The 20,702-nt window shown below is 40.8% G+C and overlaps 1 protein-coding gene across 1 annotated transcript in view; it reads right to left on the bottom strand.

The window, feature by feature from the left end:
- Positions 1-943: 943 nt before the first annotated feature.
- The window catches only part of LOC139751399 (iron-sulfur cluster assembly 2 homolog, mitochondrial), a 43,740-nt gene continuing 23,981 nt past the window's right edge, over positions 944-20,702 (bottom strand). The window contains exon 3 of the mRNA XM_071666783.1: positions 944-10,428. Coding sequence (XP_071522884.1) covers positions 10,254-10,428 — 175 coding nt within the window. The 3' untranslated portion in view covers positions 944-10,253. The remainder of the gene's footprint in view (positions 10,429-20,702) is intronic.

The raw sequence follows: 20,702 nt of genomic DNA, 5'->3' as shown, positions 1-20,702 counted from the left end.
TTGAGGGTGAGGAGGCTGGAGGATGCTAGCCAGTATTACACTCATTTCACAGTGAAGACAATGAAACATCCTGATAGTGTGATGAATTGCAGTTACTTTGATGGTGCAGAGAGGGTTGTTTATCTTACCCAAAGACATTACAATAAATGGAGAGCTGTACATAAAGGTGCTAGAGGACCATCTGCTACTTCGTTATGAGGTTCATGGGTTTGATCTCTTTATGAGAGAGAGTGCCCACAGCCAAAAGGCTGGAAAGGGGTTTGAATTGGTTATCAGATAATGATATTTAACCGCTTGAGTGGCCTGGGGACTCCCTGAACCTTAACCCAATTAAGAACTTATGGAACCTGATGAGTCAAGCTTGCTTCTTGCAACCTTGTCTCTTTCAGGAGATCAAGACCCTATGGACCCAAAACATGGACTTAGAATTTGGTAAGAACCTTGCCAGTTTCATGCACAGTTGTCTGTAGATGGTAGTCAGAGCTAAAAGAGAGATGACAGAGTACTAAAATGTAAATGTGACATCACCTTTGAAAGTATATGGGAGCAGGCAAGATTTTTTATGGACATGGTATCATTTTCTCTTCACTGAAAGCCTTCAGAAATCTGCATTGCCTCCATCAATCTCTGGCTATTATAGTATACTAATTTTGATATTATCATGTGATGTATACTGCTTTTAGAATATGTAGTCATATTTCCCTAGTGGAAAAGCATGTGATGAATGATTCAAAAGTAGGGTTTATTAAGCAACAATTCTCATTTATCAAACACCTATACAGGTTTATTAAACACCCATACTGATTCATCAGAAATATTAATTTAAAGCTAGGAAAACTTTTTATGTGCCTGAAAATCATTCTAATCTTAAGATGGGTTTAAAGTCAGCGTATGCTCACTGTTTTTAACTATGAATCTTGCAACAGGATGATAAAAAATGAGATTCAGACATTTTTTAATAAAATAGAGTACTTACATGGACATGTGTATATATACATATATTATGTACAAAATAATACAAATAAATAAATCTATATATTTATATTTATTATACTTGTTCGCCATTTCCTGTGTCAGCGAGATAGTGCCAGGAAACAAAGAATGGCCCATCCACCTGTATACACACATATATACATAAATGCCCATACACTCACATATACACATACACAGACATATATACACATGTACATATACTTGCTTGCCTTCATCCATTCCTGGTGCTACCCCGCCCCACTGGAAACAGCATCGCTAACCCCTGCTTCAGTAAGGTAGCACCAGGAAAACAGACAAAAAATGCCACATTCAGTCGCCCTCAGTCTCTAGCTGTCATGTGTAAAGCAGTGAAATGAGCTTCCTATCCACATCCAGGCCCCACAGACCTTTCTATGGTTTACCCCACACGTTTCACATGCACTGGTTCTATCCATTGACAGCATGTCAAACCCAGTATACCACATAGTTCCAATTCACTCTTCCTTGCACACCTCTCGTTCTCCTATATGTTCAGGCCCCGATTGCTCAAAACCTTTTTCCCTCCATCATTCCACCTCCAATTGGGTCGCCCTGGGGATGGGGAGTAAGAATACTTCCCAAGCATTCCCCACATGTTGTAGAAGGTGACAAAAGGGGACAGGAGTGGGGGCTAGAAACCCTCCCCTCCTTGTATTTTAACTTTCTAAAAGAGGAAACAGAAGGAGTCATGCGGGGAGTGCTCTTCCTCCTCGAAGGCTCAGATTGGAGTGTCTAAATGTGCATGGATGTAACAAGATGAGAAAAAAGGAGAGACAGGTAGTATGTTTGAGGAAAGAAACCTGGATGTTTTAGCTCTGAGTGAAACGAAGCTCAAGGGTAAAGGGGAAGAGTGGTTTGGGATTGTTTTGGGAGTAAAGTCAGGGGTTGGTGAGAGGACAAGAGCAAAGGAAGGAGTAGCACTACTCCTGAAACAGGAGTTCTGGGAGATGTGTTAGAGTGTAAGAAAGTAAACTAGATTGATATGGGTAAAACTGAAAGTGGACGGAGAGAGATGGGTGACTATTGGTGCCTGTGCACCCGGGCATGAAAAGAAAGATCATGAGAAGCAAGTGTTTTGGGAGCAGCTGAGTGAGTGTGTTAGCAGTTTTGATGCACGAGACTGCGTTATAGTGATGGGTGATTTGAATGCAAAGGTGAGTAATGTGGCAGTTGAGGGGATAATTGGTGTACATGGGATGTTCAGTGTTGTAAATGGAAATGGTGAAGAGCTTGTAGATTTGTGTACTGAAAAAGGACTAGTGATTGGGAATACCTGGTTTAAAAAGAGAGATATACATAAGTATAAATATGTAAGTAGGAGAGATGGCTTGCACAAAAGATGCCTGTGGCATAAGAAAGGTGGGAGGTGGGCAGAATAGAAAAGGTAGTGAGTGGTGGGATGAAGAAGTAAGATTATTAGTGAAAGAGAAGAGAAAGGTATTTGGATGATTTTTGCATGGAAATAATGCAAATGACTGGGAGATGTATAAAAGAAAGAGACCGGAGGTCAAGAGAAAGGTGCAAGAGGTGAAAAAGAGGGCAAATGAGAGTTGGGGTGAGAGAGTATCATTAAATTTTAGGGAGAATAAAAAGATGTTTTGGAAGGAGGTAAATAAAGTGTGTAAGACAAGGGAACAAATGGGAACATCAGTGAAGGGGGCTACTGGGGAGGTGATAACAAGTTGTGGTGATATGAGGAGATGGAGTGAGTATTTTGAAGGTTGGTTGAATGTGTTTGATGATAGAGTGGCAGATATAGGGTGTTTTGGTCGAGGTGGTGTGCAAAGTGAGAGGGTTAGGGAGAATGATTTGGTAAACAGAGAAGAGGTAATAAAAGCTTTGCGGAAGATGAAAGCCGGCAAGGCAGCGGGTTTGGATGGTATTGCAGTGGAATTTATTGAAAAAGGGGTGACTGTATTGTTGACTGGTTGGTAAGGTTAGTTAATGTATGTATGACTTATGGTGAGGTGCCTGAGGATTGGCCGAATGCTTACATAGTGCCGTTGTACAAAGGCAAAGGGGATAAAAGTGAGTGCTCAAATTACAGAGGTATAAGTTTGTTGAGTATTCCTGGGAAATTATATGGGAGGGTGTTGGTTGAGAGGGTGAAGGCATGTACAGAGCATTAGATTGGGGAAGAGCAGTGTGGTTTCAGAAGTGGTAGAGGATGTGTGAATCAGGTGTTTGCTTTGAAGAATGTATGTGAGAAATACTTAGAAAAGCAAATGGATTTGTATGTAGCTTTTATGGATCTGGAGAAGGCATATGATAAGAGTTGATAGAGATGCTCTGTGGTGGGAATTAAGAATATATGGTGTGGGAGGCAAGTTGTTAGAAGCAGTGAAAAGCTTTTATCGAGGATGTAAGGCATGTGTACGTGTAGGAAGATAGGAAAGAGATTGGTTCTCAGTGAATGTTGGTTTGCAGGAGGGGTTCGTGATGTCTTCATGGTTGTTTAATTTGTTTATGGATGGGGTTGTTAGGGAGGTGAATGCAAGAGTTTTGGAAAGAGGGGCAAGTATGCAGTCAGTTGTAGATGAGAGAGCTTGGGAAGTGAGTCAGTTGTAGTTCACTGATGATACAGCGCTGGTGGCTGATTCGGGTGAGAAACTGCAGAAGCTGGTGACTGAGTTTGGCAAAGTGTGTGAAAGAAGAAAGCTGAGAGTAAATGTGAATAAGAGCAAGGCTATTAGGTACAGTAAGGTTGAGGGACAAGTCAATTGGGAGGTATGTTTGAATGGAGAAAAATTGGAGGAAGTGAAGTGTTTTAGATATCTGGGAGTGGATTGGGCAGTGGATGGAACCATAGAAGTGGAAGTGAATCATAATGTGGGGGAGGGGGCGAAAGTTCTGGGAGTGTTGAAGAATGTGTGGAAATCGAGAACGTTATCATGGAAAGCAAAAATAGGTGTATTTGAAGAACTAGTGGTTCCAACAATGTTATATGGTTGTGAGGTGTGGGCTATGGATAGAGTTGTGTGCTGGAGGGTGGATGTGTTGGAAATGAGATGTTTGAGGACAATATGTGGTGTGAGGTGGTTTCATCGAGTAAGTAATGAAAGGGTAAGAGATATGTGTGATAATAAAAAGAGTGTGATTGAGAGAGCAGAAGAGGGCATTTTGAAGTGGTTTGGGCACATGGAGAGAATGAGTGAGGAAAGATTGACAAAGAGGATATATGTGTCAGAGGTGGAGGGAACGAGGAGAAGTGGGAGACCAAATTGGAGGTGGAAAGATGGAGTGAAAAAGATTTTGAGTGATCGGGGCCTGAACATGCAGGAGGGTGAAAGGCCGTGCAACGAATAGAGTGAATTGGAACGATGTGGTATACTGGGGTCAACGTGCTGTCATTGGATTGAACCATGGCATGTGAAGCGTCTGGGGTATACCCTGGAAAGTTTTGTGGGTCCTGGTTGTGGAAAGGGAACTGTGGTTTTGGTGCTTTATACATGACAGCTAGAGACTGAGTGAGAATGAATGTGGCCTTTGTTGTCTTTTCCTAGCACCACCTTGTGCACATGCGGGGGGAAGGGGTTGTTATTTCATGTGTGGCAGGGTGGCGACAGGAATGAATAAGGGCAGACAGTATGAATTATGTACATGTGTACATATGTATATATCTGTGTGTGTATATATATGTATACGTTGAGATGTATTGGTATGTATATGTGCGTGTGTGGACCTGTATTCATATACATGTTGGGCCATTCTTTCGCCTGTTTCCTTGTGCTACCTCGCAAATGCAGGAGACAGCGATAAAGTATAATAAATAGATAAATAAATAGAGATATTTTGGAAGGTGGTAAATAAAGTGCATAAGACAAGAGAACAATTGGAAACATAGGTAAAGGGGGCTAATGGGGAGGTAATAACAAGTAGTGGTGATATCAGAAGGAGATGAAGTGAGTATTTTGAAGGTCTGTTGAATGTGTTAGATGATAAGTGTGACAGATATAGGGTGTTTTGGTCGAGGTGGTGTGTGAAGTGAGAGGGTGAGGGAGAATGGTTTGGTAAACAGAGAAGAGGCAGTGAAAGCTTTGCGGAAGATGAAAGCCGGCAAGGCGGTGGGTTTGGATGGTATTGCCGTGGAATTTATTAAAAAAAGGGGGTGACTCTGTTGTTGACTGGTTGGTGAGGATATTCAGTGTATGTATGGCTCATGGTGAGGTGCCTGAGGATTGGCAGAATGCATGCATAGTGCCATTGTACAAAGGCAAAGGGGATAAGAGTGAGTGCTCAAATTAAAGAGGTATAAGTTTGTTGAGTATTCCTGGAAAATTATATGGGAGGGTATTGATTGAGAGGGTCAAGGCATGTACAGAGCATCAGATTGGGGAAAAGCAGTGTGGTTTCAGAATTGGTAGAGGATATATGAATCAGGTGTTTGCTTTAAAGAATGTATGTGAGAAATACTTAAAAAACAAATGGATTTATATGTAGCATTTACGGACCTGGAGAAGGCATATGATAGTTGATAGAGATGCTTTGTGGAAGGTATTAAGAGTACATAGTGTGGGAGGCAAGTTGCTAGAAGCAGTGAAAAGTTTTTATCAAGGATGTAAGGCATGTGTACGTGTAGGAAGAGAGGAAAGAGACTGGATCCCAGTGATTGTCGGTTTGCGGCAGGGGTGTGGGATGTCTCCATGGTTATTTGATTTGTTTATGGATGGGATCGTTAGGGAGATGAATGCAAGAGTTTTTGAGAGAGGGGCAAGTATGCAGTCTGTTGTGGATGAAGAGGGCTTGGGAAGTGAGTCTTGTTGTTCACTGATGATACAGCGCTGGTGGCTGATTCAGGTGAGAAACTGCAGAAGCTGGTGACTGAGTTTGGTAAAGTGTGTGAAAGAAGAAAGCAGAGAGTAAATGTGAATAAGAGCAAGGTTATTAGGTACAGTAGGGCTGAGGGACAAGTCAGTTGGGAGGTAAGTCTGAATGGAGAGAAACTGGAGGAAGTGAAGTGTTTTAGATATCTGAGAGAGGATTTGGCTGTGGATAGAACCATGGAAGTGGAAGTGAGTCGCAGGATGGGGAGGGGGCGATAGTTCTGGGAGTGTTGAAGAGTGTGTGGAAGGTGAGAACATTATCTTGGAAAGCAAAAATGGGTATGCTTGAAGGAATAGTGGTTCTAACAGTGTTATATGGTTGCAAGACGTGGGCTATAGATAGTGTTGTGTGGAGGAGGGTGAATGTGTTGGCAATGGGATGTTTTAGGACTATATGTGGTGTGAGGTGGTTTGATCGAGTAAGCAATGAAAGGGTAAGAGAGATGTGCGGTAATAAAAAGAGTGTGGTTGAGAGAGCAGAAGAGGGTGTATTGAAATGGTTTGGTCACATGGAGAGAATGAGTGACGAAAGATTGACAAAGAGGATGTATGTGTCAGAGGTGGAGGGAACGAGAAGTGGGAGACCAAATTGGAGGTGGAAGGATGGAGTGAAAAAGATTTTGAGCGATTGGGGCCTGAACATTCAGGAGGGTGAAAGGCGTGCAAGGAATAGAGTGAATTGGAACGACGTGGTATACCAGGGTTGATGTGCAGTCAATGGATTGAACCAGGGCATGTGAAGCGTTTGGGATAAACCATGGAGTTTTGTGGGGCCTGGATGTGGAAAGGGAGCTATGGTTTTGGTGCATTATACATGACAGAGACTGAGTGTGAACAAATGTGGCCTTTGTTCTCTTTTCCAGCAGGGTGGCAACGGGAATGAATAAAGGCAGCAAGTATGAATTATGTACATGTGTATATATGTATATGTCTGTTTATGTTTATCCCTGGGGATAGGGGAGAAAGAATACTTCCCACATATTCCCTGCGTGTCTTAATGCTACCTCGCTAATGCGGGAAATGGTGAATAGTTTGAAAGGAAGAATATATATATATATATATATATATATATATATATATATATATATATATATATATATATGTATACGTTGAAATGTATAGGTATGTATATGTGCGTGTGTGGAAGTTTATGTACATAATCACCCCATGGACAATTTCTGTGAAGCAGTCTTGGTTTCCACAGCTTAAGGCTGTGCTACTTCCATTATCAGAGAAATATAGAATCCTTTTTAGTGAGTTCTTTGATGAGACTGCACTGTGAAAGATACACCTGCACTGTGAAAGATACAGCCACTCCAAAGCTGACTTTTCACTTGCGGTGTAGCCATGAGCTGGTAGAATTCAGTAATACCACAGTCTTATTACAAACATGTATATTTTCCAGTAATGAATTTGTCAATTACTCTTTTATTTCTTAATCTTCCATTCTCTCCTGTCCCTGGAACCCCTTCCACAGAGCTTCTGCAGTGCACCTGCAGCTGAACACATGTAAATTTAGATGAGTGTATGCTTGGTGGGCTGGAATTTAAGATTGGGTTGGGAGGGTGATCATTTAGTGCTTGTAGTGTAACTATAGTGTAAAGATGTTTTGTCAGTGTCATGTTTGTTAGGGAAGGGAGGGGGGGGGGGATCTTTGACTTTCAGTTGCTAAAGTGTGGAGTGCAGATGAGTATTTGTTTCTACATTGGGGCTTGGTGGCTAGTCATGGTGTGTGGAGTCTAGTGCTTTTATGATATTGGGTGCCAAGAATGCTAAGCTGATTGTATTAGAAGTATTTCCGTTTCATTGTGCAAGTGTTAAATGTTGGTGCTTGCTAAGCAACCAGTAATTGTTCTGATAGATTTGTTTTGTGTGAATCTGTTTGTTTTTTGCTCATGACCAGAGAGGAGTGGATGAACTGTTTGTAGTCGATACTGGACTAGGATAGTCTTTTCTTTATTCAAAACTGGTGTCTTCTGGGGCATTTAGTTTGTGTAAGGTCTTTGTGCTGATGTTTGTGGTATGGGGCATTAGTGCCATATGTTGTATGTGACACCCAGTATGAGTGAAATTTTGGTGAGTGGAAGTGATTAACCATTCACGATTATGGAAGGGTGGTTTCTATTCTTTTTTTTTAGGTTTACAAGGTTAATGATGGACTTGTGTGGGGATGCAGAAATTCTGTATTGTGCAAACAAGCATTCTGATTGTGTAATGATATGTTTGTTGCATGACTATTGTTGCTGGAGTAAAGTCAGTGTTGTGATGTAATTGTGAGGTTGTCTGCAAAGGAGAGAACTTTCATAGTCTGGTAAGCACAAAGTGATAGGTTATGTGGAAAGAGCCAAAAAAGGGTTGGAGAAAGAACTCTGCTCCTTTGGGAACCCCATTGATAAATTTGAGGGTTTTGGGAATGAAACCTTTGTGATTGACTTCAGTATGTCAAACAAGTATGAAAATAGTTGATAATGTATTGACATTTTTATGGAGGGTGGTGTCATGTACCTTTTGTGTGAAAATGTGTAAGGAGACAGTGTCAAATGACTTGTTGATACCTACTGACACTAGTACATAGGAAGAAGGGATGGGACTGTGGTTGGTTAATGCCACCTGAGATGTATTGTGTGAGGTCTTTATCTAGTGAGGTAATGGAGTCAGTGGGTCTACAACCATGGTTTAGTGATTCTAATAGATTGGCTATTTTGCTTGATTCTGTTGTTTTCTTATATACCAAAGCGCACCTTAACATCAACAGTTTGAAAGATTATATATGTTTTACGGGTTGCAGTAGATAAATAATGATACAAATTTCACCCCTAGTCTGCAAAAGCTGTTAAAATTCTAATAAGCACAGTAATTCTCAGTGCATTTATTATTCCAAGGAAACCTAACCTTTCCTCAGTTCTTCAATATCCTTACAAAGAATTATGTTGAAAATGGAGCATTTGCATATTCTACTTAAATATGTTTTATTTGAATCAAGTATCATTAACATTCTTCTGCATAATTTTTCAGTTAAGTATAAAACCAAAGTTAATGATGCTATAAGATTAAGTACCACAACTTTAATGACAGCTAGACCAACTAAGTAGAAGAGAAGCTTCTATCAATTTTCATTCCCTCAAGAGTAATGTAATGATTTCTAAGAAACCAAAGTACATATATTGTGACTCCGTATCACAGCATAGTATATTGTAAAATTGTAAAAAATGTTATCCCTTAATCTTTGTGATTTTTTTTTTTCTCAATTAGCATTGATAAATTAAAATTCTAGACATTTTCTTAAAGTTAAAAATCTATCAACTGATATATGAGTAATCATGTTTTGTATATACAGTGAGCACAATGTATGGGTAGATTTCAAATACCTTATGATTTTCTAGCATACAGTGCATGAATCTTTATGATTTAAATGATCATGAAAATTTAAAGATGTCTTACTTCAATCATCAGTTAACAAACTAAATGAAATATGAGACTAGACAAGTATAAAATGTACAATACTTGATATCTGTTTAAATCTTGTATTTCTTGTAAGAAAACAATAATAATCCCAATATTAGCCAATCTTAACATCACTGGGCCTACTGTAAAAGCTGTAAAAGCACTGAATTTATTCTGCTTTAATGAAATTATTTTTATTTTCCCCAATTCACACAGTATACATACTTATTGACACTTGAGATGAAAAAATTCATTTAACAACAAGTGGTACATCTTTAATCCAGCAATCTTGGGACCTGGCCATTGCTGGACCACAGAAATTGAACCCTCACACAAAGTCTTTACAGAAGTTCCTTTATCTATTTTTTTCAGTAACTCCACTTTTTCCAGCATAGATAATGATTTGTGCTTATACTTATTAGCACTAGCATCATCATCTGCACCTCTTGGTCTCTTGGATGACATCCTGATGGGCCAAAATACAGCTGAATATACGAAATTAATGACCATTAATTAGCTCAGCTGCATTGCAAACAGATTTTGGTGCCTTAGCACTGCTAACAGCACCACCCTGGTCGGAGATCCACAAACCAATAACTAATGGCAGCAGATTCAAAACGTGGCAGACCATGGGAGTTCAAGGATGACAGCGCTAGATTAGAGCGGTACAAACTGTACTAAACATTTATGGAAAGGTTGATAATGAAAATCTGCAAAACAAAATAGGTAGCATATTGCTATGCAAGTACCTTGAACATCTGCCTGTAATGTATACCTTTCTTAACTAGAACAGTTCATACATAAAATCATAACTAACTTCTAAGTCCCCTAAAGATAAATTGTACATCCTCTTGAAACATCAAATATAAATAATAACTAATGCCTTTAAAAGAAAAAATATGTGCAAACTCTTCAGTGGGCATATCCTAGATAAATGATGTTAACAAACACAAATTACTAAAAGTAAAACTGTCTTCAAATTTTGATAGAAAATGAAGCTCCACAAGAACAACCTGCCTCAGCTTGTGGGTTATTTGTTATTCTGAATGCTGCACGTATCAGTTCTGTGTGATAGTCAACTGTTGAACCTCTCACGAAGTCAAGAGATGTTTCATCAATAACCACGCGAGCCCCATCACGCTCAAACACCCTAGGAAGAAAAGAAATTACTGCTGTCACTATACACCATTACTTGCTAGTCTTATTAATTGCTTGTTCAATGACAAACATGCATGAACCATGTGCAGTGGCACATCAAAGGAAAAGCCTGCCCAGGCTGTTACACAAAGGTATTCAACATTTTGTTTTCTTTCTAGTGATGCACAAATCCCTTGGCTAACTGAATTTGTCTTAATGGTATCTAAATTGAATTACTCCTCTTTTTTTTTTAATACTTGAATCATCATTTCCCACAGCAGGGTTGAGGGATGAGTTAGTTGGGAGGTAAGTTTGAATGGAGGAAAATTGGAGGAAGTGAAGGGTTTTAGATATCTGGGAGTGGATTTGGCAGAGGATGGAACCATGGAAGCGGAAATGTCACAGGGTGGGGGAGGGGGCGAAGGTTCTGGGAGCGGTGAAGAATGTGTGGAGAGAATGTTATCTTTGAGAGCAAAAATGGTCATGTTTGAAGGAGTAGTAGTTCCAACAACATATATATGGGTGCGAGGCATGGGTCGTAGATGGGGTTATATGGAGGAGGGTGGATGTGTTAGAAATGAAATGTTTGAGATGGTTTGATCAAGTAAGTAATGAAAGGGTGAGAAAGATGTGTGGTAATAAAAAGTGTGTGGTTGAGAGAGCAGAAGAGGGTGTGTTGAAATGGCTTGGACACATGGAGAGAATGAGTAAGGAAAGGATGACAAAGAGGACATGCGTATCGGAGGTAGGGGAACAAGGAGAAGCAGGAGACCAAATTGGAGGTGGAAGGATGAAGTGAAAAAGATTTTGAGCAACCAAAGCCTATGCATACAGGAGGGTGAGGTGTGTGCAAGGAATAGAGTGAATTAGAATGATGTGGTATACTGGGGTCGACTTGCTGTAAGTGGACTGAACCTGGGCATGTGAAACAGGTGGGATAAACCATGATAAAGTCTGTGGGGCCTGGATCTGGATAAGGAACTGTGGTTTCAGTGCATTACACATGACAGCCAGATAATGAGTGTGAACGAAGGTGGCCTTTTTTTGTGTTTTCCTGGTGCTACCTCACTGAAGCAGGGGGTAGCAATGCTGTTTCCTGTGGGGCGGGGTAGCACCAGGAATGGATAAAGGCAAGGAAGTATGAATATGTACATGTGTATTTATGTCTGTGTATGTGTATGTATATGTGTATATGTTGATATGTATGTGTGCATGTATGGACATTTATGTGTATATATATATATATATATATGTATATGAGTGGATGGGCTGTTCTTTTGTTTCCTGGCACTACCTCACTGATGTGGGAAATAGAGGCCAAATATAATAATGAAATATATATATATATATATATATATATATATATATTTTTTTTTTTTTTTTTTTTTTTATACTTTGTCGCTGTCTCCCGCGTTTGCGAGGTAGCGCAAGGAAACAGACGAAAGAAATGGCCCAACCCCCCCCCCCATACACATGTACATACACACGTCCACACACGCAAATATACATACCTACACAGCTTTCCATGGTTTACCCCAGACGCTTCACATGCCTTGCTTCAATCCACTGACAGCACGTCAACCCCTGTATACCACATGACTCCAATTCACTCTATTTCTTGCCCTCCTTTCACCCTCCTGCATGTTCAGGCCCCGATCACACAAAATCTTTTTCACTCCATCTTTCCACCTACAATTTGGTCTCCCTCTTCTCCTCGTTCCCTCCACCTCCGACACATATATCCTCTTGGTCAATCTCTCCTCACTCATTCTCTCCATGTGCCCAAACCATTTCAAAACACCCTCTTCTGCTCTCTCAACCACGCTCTTTTTATTTCCACACATCTCTCTTACCCTTACGTTACTTACTCGATCAAACCACCTCACACCACACATTGTCCTCAAACATCTCATTTCCAGCACATCCATCCTCCTGCGCACATCTCTATCCATAGCCCACGCCTCGCAACCATACAGCATTGTTGGAACCACTATTCCCTCAAACATACCCATTTTTGCTTTCCGAGATAATGTTCTCGACTTCCACACATTTTTCAAGGCTCCCAAAATTTTCGCCCCCTCCCCCACCCTATGATCCACTTCCGCTTCCATGGTTCCATCCGCTGACAGATCCACTCCCAGATATCTAAAACACTTCACTTCCTCCAGTTTTTCTCCATTCAAACTCACCTCCCAATTGACTTGACCCTCACCCCTACTGTACCTAATAACCTTGCTCTTATTCACATTTACTCTCAACTTTCTTCTTCCACACACTTTACCAAACTCAGTCAACAGCTTCTGCAGTTTCTCACATGAATCAGCCACCAGCGCTGTATCATCAGCGAACAACAATTGACTCACTTCCCAAGCTCTCTCATCCCCAACAGACTTCATACTTGCCCCTCTTTCCAGGACTCTTGCATTTACCTCCCTAACAACCCCATCCATAAACAAATTAAACAACCATGGAGACATCACACACCCCTGCCGCAAACCTACATTCACTGAGAACCAATCACTTTCCTCTCTTCCTACACGTACACATGCCTTACATCCTCGATAAAAACTTTTCACTGCTTCTAACAACTTGCCTCCCACACCATATATTCTTAATACCTTCCACAGAGCATCTCTATCAACTCTATCATATGCCTTCTCCAGATCCATAAATGCTACATACAAATCCATTTGCTTTTCTAAGTATTTCTCACATACATTCTTCACAGCAAACACCTGATCCACACATCCTCTACCACTTCTGAAACCGCACTGCTCTTCCCCAATCTGATGCTCTGTACATGCCTTCACCCTCTCAATCAATACCCTCCCATATAATTTACCAGGAATACTCAACAAACTTATACCTCTGTAATTTGAGCACTCACTCTTATCCCCTTTGCCTTTGTACAATGGCACTATGCACGCATTCCGCCAATCCTCAGGCACCTCACCATGAGTCATACATACATTAAATAACCTTACCAACCAGTCAACAATACAGTCACCCCCTTTCTTAATAAATTCCACTGCAATACCATCCAAACCTGCTGCCTTGCCGGCTTTCATCTTCCGCAAAGCTTTTACTACCTCTTCTCTGTTTACCAAATCATTTTCCCTAACCCTCTCACTTTGCACACCACCTCGACCAAAACACCCTATATCTGCCACTCTGTCATCAGACACATTCAACAAACCTTCAAAATACTCATTCCATCTCCTTCTCACATCACCGCTACTTGTTATCACCTATATATATATATATATATATGGTAGAGGATGTGTGGATCAGGTGTTTGCTTTGAAGAATGTATGTGAGAAATACTTAGAAAAGCAAATGGATTTGTATGTAGCATTTATGGATCTGGAGAAGGCATATGATAGAGTTGATAGAGATGCTCTGTGGAAGGTATTAAGAATATATGGTGTGGGAGGCAAGTTGTTAGAAGCAGTGAGAAGTTTTTATCGAGGATGTAAGGCATGTGTACGTGTAGGAAGAGAGGAAAGTGATTGGTTCTCAGTGAATGTAGGTTTGCGGCAGGGGTGTGTGATGTCTCCATGGTTGTTTAATTTGTTTATGGATGGGGTTGTTAGGGAGGTGAATGCAAGAGTTTTGGAAAGAGGGGCAAGTATGAAGTCTGTTGGGGATGAGAGAGCTTGGGAAGTGAGTCAGTTGTTGTTCGCTGATGATACAGCGCTGGTGGCTGATTCATGTGAGAAACTGCAGAAGCTGGTGACTGAGTTTGGTAAAGTGTGTGAAAGAAGAAAGTTAAGAGTAAATGTGAATAAGAGCAAGGTTATTAGGTACAGTAGGGTTGAGGGTCAAGTCAGTTGGGAGGTGAGTTTGAATGGAGAAAAACTGGAGGAAGTGAAGTGTTTTAGATATCTGGGAGTGGATCTGGCAGCAGATGGAACCATGGAAGCGGAAGTGGATCATAGGGTGGGGGAGGGGGCGAAAATTCTGGGAGCCTTGAAGAATGTGTGGAAGTCGAGAACATTATCTCAGAAAGCAAAAATGGGTATGTTTGAAGGAATAGTGGTTGCAACAATGTTGTATGGTTGCGAGGCGTGGGCTATGGATAGAGTTGTGCGCAGGAGGATGGATGTGCTGGAAATGAGATGTTTGAGGACAATGTGTGGTGTGAGGTGGTTTGATCGAGTAAGTAACGTAAGGGTAAAAGAGATGTGTGGAAATAAAAAGAGCGTGGTTGAGAGAGCAGAAGAGGGTGTTTTGAAATGGTTTGGGCACATGGAGAGAATGAGTGAGGAAAGATTGACCAAGAGGATATATGTGTCGGAGGTGGAGGGAACGAGGAGAAGAGGGAGACCAAATTGGAGGTGGAAAGATGGAGTGAAAAAGATTTTGTGTGATCGGGGCCTGAACATGCAGGAGGGTGAAAGGAGGGCAAGGAATAGAGTGAATTGGAGCGATGTGGTATACCGGGGTTGACGTGCTGTCAGTGGATTGAATCAAGGCATGTGAAGCGTCTGGGGTAAACCATGGAAAGCTGTGTAGGTATGTATATTTGCGTGTGTGGACGTATGTATATACATGTGTATGGGGGTGGGTTGGGCCATTTCTTTCGTCTGTTTCCTTGCGCTACCTCGCAAACGCGGGAGACAGCGACAAAGCAAAAAAAAAAAAAAAAAAAAAAATATATATATATATATATATATATATATATATATATATATTATATATATATATATATATATATATATATATATATATATTTATTTTGCTTTGTTGCTGTCTCCCGCGTTAGCGAGGTGGCGCAAGGAAACAGACGAAAGAATGGCCCCACCTCACCCACATACACATGTATATATATACACGTCCACACACGCAAATATACATACCTATACATTTCAGTGTACACATATATATACACACACAGACATATACATATATACACATGTACATAATTCATACTGTCTGTCTCTATTCATATATATGTATATATTCTTTCTTTTCTTTCAAACTATTTGCCATTTCCCGTGTTAGCAAGGTAGCATTAAGAACAGAGGACTGGGCCTCTGAGGGAATATCCTCACCTGGCCCCCTTCTCTGTTCCTTCTTTTGGAAAAAAAAAAAAAAACAAGAGGGGAGGAGCAGGGGGGCTGGAAATCCTCCCCTCTTTTCTTTTTTAATTTTCCAAAAGAAGGAACAGAGAAGGGGGCCAGGTGAGGATATTCCCTCAGAGGCCCAGTCCTCTGTTCTTAACGCTACCTTGCTAACGCGGGAAATGGCGAATAGTTTGAAAGAAAAGAAAAATATATATAGAAGGCAACTAAAGGGGGCAGGAGCTGGGGTCTGGAAACCCTTCCCTTTTTTTATCCAGTTTCTAAAAGAGGAATTAGGAGTCAAGCGGGGAGTGCTCATCCTCTTCAAAGGCTCAGATTGGGGTATCTGAATGTGTGTGGATGTAGCCAAGATGAGAGGAGAGGAGAGATGGGTAGTATGTTTGAAGAAAGAAACCTGGATGTTCTTGCTCTGAGTGAAAGGAAGTTAAAGGGTAAAGGGGAAGAATGGTTAGGAAACGTATTGGGAATAAAGTCGGGGGTTGTAGAGAGGATAAGAGGTAAGGAAGGAGTGTGTGATAGATTGTAAGGAAGTAAATTCTCGACTGATGTGGGTAAGGCTGAAAGTGGATGGCGAGAGAAGGGTAATTATTGGTGCTTATGCACCTGGTCATGAGAAGAAAGATCATGAGAGGCAAATGTTTCAAGAGCAGTTGAGTGATTGTGTCAGCAGGTTTGGTGCTCGAGACTAGGTATTAGTGATGGGTGATTTGAAAGCAAAGGTGAGTAATGAGGCAGTTGAAGGTATAATTGGTGTACATAGGGTATTCTGGGTTGTGAATGGAAATGGTAAGGAGCATGTGGATTTGAGTAAGAGAGATGGTCAAAGATTATGTATTGATTGATAAGTGTGTTAACTAAAGACTTTTGGATGTAAATGTGCTGGGAGGAGTAGATGATGGGATGTCTGATCACTATCTTGTGGAGTCAAAGGCGAAGATTTGTAGAGATTTTCAAAAAAGAACAGACTGTGTCAGGGAGAGGAGAGTGGTGAGAATAAATGAGCATAGAAAGGAGACTTTTATGAAGAAATACAAGGAGAGATTGAGTGTAGAATGGCAAAAGGTGAGAGCAAATGAAATGAGGGGAGTGGGTGAGGAATGGGATGTATTTAGGGAAGCAGTTATGGCATGTGCAAGAGATGCATGTGGCATGAGAAAGGTGGGAGGTGGGCAGATTCGAAAGGGTAGTGAGTGGTGGAGTGATGTAAAGTTGCTAGTGAAAAAGAAAAGAGAGATGTTAGGACAGTACTTACAATGAAGGAGTGTAAATGACTGGGAGATGTATAAGAGAAAGTGGCAGGAGGTCACCAGGAAGGTGCAAAGGTTGAAAAAGAGGGAAAATGAGAATTGAGGTGAGAGAGTATCATTAAAATTTAGGGAGAATAAAATGTTTTAAAAGTAGGTAAATAATGCACAAAAGACAAGAGAACAAATGGAAACATTAGTGAAGGGGACAAAAGGGGAAGTGATAACATGTAGTGATGGAGTGAGGAAGAAATGGAGTGAATACTTAGAAGGATTGTTGAATGTGTTTGATGATAGATTGGGGGATGTAGGGTGTTTTGGTCATGGTGTTGTGTGAAGTGAGAGACTCAGGGAGAGTGGTTTGTTTTAAAGAAGAAATCCAACAAGGCAGTGGGAGTGGACCGTATTGCAGTTGAATTTATTAAGAAAGGGGGGTAACTGTTGTTGATTAGTTGGTAAAGATATTCCATGTATGTATGGATCTTGGTAAAGTGCCTGAGGATTAGCAGAATGCATGTATAAAAGCAAAGGGAGAGTTCAAACTACAGAGTCATAAGTTTGTTGAGTGTATCAGGAAAATTATATAGGAGGGTACTGATGGAGAGGGTGGAGACATGTATAGAGCATCAGATTGGGGAGGAGCAGTGTGGTTTTAGAAGTGGCAGAGAATGTGTGGATTAGATGTTTGCTTTGAAGAATGTGTGTGAAAAATACTTAGAAAACAGATGGATTTGTATGTGGCATTCATGGAGCCAGACAAGGCATATGACAGGATTGATGGTGATGCTTTGTTGAAGGTACTAAAAATATATGATGAGGGAGGTAAGAGCTAGAAGCAGTGAGAAGTTTCTATCGAGGGTGTAAGGCATGTGTATCAGTAAGAAGAAAGAGTGATTGGTTCCCAGTGAGGGTCAGTCTGCAGCAGGGGTGTGTGATTTCACTATGGTTGTTTAATTTGTTTATGGATGGGGTGGCTAGGGAGGCTAATGCAAGTTTTGGAGAGAGGGGCAAGCATACAGTCTGCTGTGGATGTGAGGGCTTGGGAAGTTAGGCAGTTGTTGTTTGCTGTTGATACAGCACTGATGGCTGACTTGAGTGAGAAACTGCTTAAGTTGGTAACTGAGTTTGGAAGAATGTGTGAAAGGAGAAAGTTGAGGGTAAATGTGAATATGAGCAAGGTTATTAGGTTCAGCAGGGTTGAGGGATATGTTAGTTGGGATGCAAGTTGGAATGGAGAAAAACTGGAGGAAGTGAAGTGTTTTAGATATCTGGGAGTAGACTTGAGCAGCAAATGGAACCATGGAAGTGGAAGTGAGTCAGGGTTTGGGAGGGGGTGAAGGTTCTGAGAGCAATGAAGAATTAGTGGAAGGAAAGAACGTTATCTTGGAGAGCAAAAATGGGCATGTTTGAAGGAATAGTAGTTCTAACAATGTTATATGGTTGCGAGGCATGGGCTATAGCCAGGGTTGTACTGAGGAGCGTGGATGTGTTGGAAATGAAATGTTTGAGGACAATATGTGGTGTGAGGTGGTTTGATCGAGTAAGTAATGAAAGGCTAAGAGAGAGGTGTTGAAATAAAAAGAGTGTGGTTGAGAGAGCAGAAGGTGTGTTGAAATTTTTTAAACATATGGAGAGAATGAGTGAGGAAAGATTGACAAAGAGGATATATGTGTCAGAGGTGGAGGGAACAAGAAGTGGGAGACCCAACTGGAGGTGGAAGGATGGAGTGAAAATGATTTTGAGATCAGGGGCCTGAACATACAGGTGGGTGAGAGGTGTGCAAGGAATAGAGTGAATTGGAACAATGAGGTATACCAGGGTTGACATGCTGTCAGTGGACTGAACTAGGGCATGTGAAGCAATCTGGGGTAAAACGTGGAAAGGTCTGTGGGACTTGGATGTGGATGGGGAGCTGTGGTTTCAGTGCATTACACACGACAGCTAGAGACAGTGTGAACGGATGTGGCCTTTTTTATCTGTTTTCCTGGTGCTACATTGCTGAAGCAGGGGGTGGCTATGCTGTTTCCTGTGGGATGGGGCGGTGCCCGGAATGGAAGAAGGCAAACGACTATGAATATGTACATGTGTATATATGTATAAGTCTGCATATGTGTATGTACATGTATGTATATGTTGATATGCATATATATGTATATGTGCATATATGGGTGTTTATTTATGTGTATATGAGTGGATGGGCCATTCTTTCTTTGTCTGTTTCCTGGCACTTCCTCACTCATGCGGGAAATGTCATTCAAGTAAAATAATAAAATAATATACGGGATTGATATGCTGTCAATGGACTGAACCAGGGCATGTGCAGCAGCTGGGGGAACCATGGAAAGGTCTGTAGGTCCTGGTTGTGGACTGGGGTCTGTGGTTTTGGTGCAAAACACAAAAAAAAGGTAGAGAATGGATATGAACAAATGCAACCTTTCTTCATCTGCTCCTGGTGCTCCCTTGCAAATGCAGAAGACAGTAGATAAATATGAAACAAGAAAACAAAGGAGATTAACAACATGTGCAGGGTTAATTTTACTTTGAATCAGCCAATAGCTCATTTGCTTAAGACAAAGCAAAACCCTTTTGTAAGCACCAGTCACCTAACAAGTATTCTGATCTGGAACAATGCAATATTTTCTGTATTAAGAGGAAACCTGCATTAAGAAACAAACATCTATAGCAAGTGATTTTGTCTGATACCTTCTGACTGCTGTAATTAATCTCTGAAATGAACCAGCTCAATCATTTTAACTGACATTAATATTGTAAAGAAGCCTGAAATTCATTAGGGGAAAAAGTACTATGCTTAGCACAAAAGGCATCATTCTGAATCTGCTTAGATCAGTTCTCGAGCACTTCCCCATTCTATGATGAAACATCATTCAGGATGCCTACAAACATTTGCTGCACCTTTGTTATGATCATTTTGAATTTTTGCTGCTGCATTTACTTATTTAAAATCAAAAGATCTAAAAGCAAACTAAAATAAAAACGAAAAAAGGAAAACATGAACAAATAGTAACAGACTAAAGACAACAAAGTTGCCATCATATCATGGCAGCCAATGCCACAGTGTTGTCTACCTAGTTCTTAGATACAACGACGAACTTATGGTAAACCCATTTCAGTAACAAGAGAATATAAATTTCTCATGTAAATGATGGCCAGAAACAACACGGAAGATACTGCAAACTAAGTCAAGGCACAGACAGAGTGCGCTATGCCAGTGTGAGCTGCACCCTTGTCACCTCGCCTCGCCTCACCTCAGTGCTTTGTATGATTTCTGAAAGGTGAAGGAGAAGAATCCTATTTGAGTTACTTCATTCTGAGAGTAAAACAGCATTCCATTTCCAAATGAACAAGTGCTCTCTCAAATGTTCAGAAGGCTCTGTCTGTGGTGCATTAAAACAAAGCTGCAATGGAATGGCTCAATATCATGAAAAGATTTGTCTCATACCCAAGTAATTAAAGTACTAATGATACATAGAATAATGAAATAAGTATAAATCCTTTCAACCACCATTATTATTTTATTTTGCTTTGTTGCTGTCTCCTGAGTTAGCGAGGTAGCGCAAGGAAACAGATGAAAGAATGGCCCAATCCACCCACATACACATGAATATACATACACGTCCACACACGCAAATATACATACCTATACATCTCAACGTATACATATATATATACACACACAGACATATACACAAGTACATAATTCATACTATCTGCCTTTATTCATTCCCATCGCCACCCCGCCACACATGAAATAACAACCCCCTCCCCCTGCATGTGAGTGAGGTAGCACTAGGAAAAGACAACAAAGGCCACATTCGTTCACACCCAGTCTCTAGCTGTCATGTATAATGCACTGAAACCACAGCTCCGTTTCCACATCCAGGCCCCACAGAACTTTCCATGGTTTACCCCAGACACTTCACACGCCCTGATTCAATCTG

Source organism: Panulirus ornatus, chromosome 11, assembly GCF_036320965.1.
Source record: "Panulirus ornatus isolate Po-2019 chromosome 11, ASM3632096v1, whole genome shotgun sequence".
Lineage (NCBI taxonomy): Eukaryota > Metazoa > Arthropoda > Malacostraca > Decapoda > Palinuridae > Panulirus > Panulirus ornatus.
Note: the sequence above shows the minus strand (reverse complement) of the source record. Positions and strands in the feature narration are given on the sequence as shown.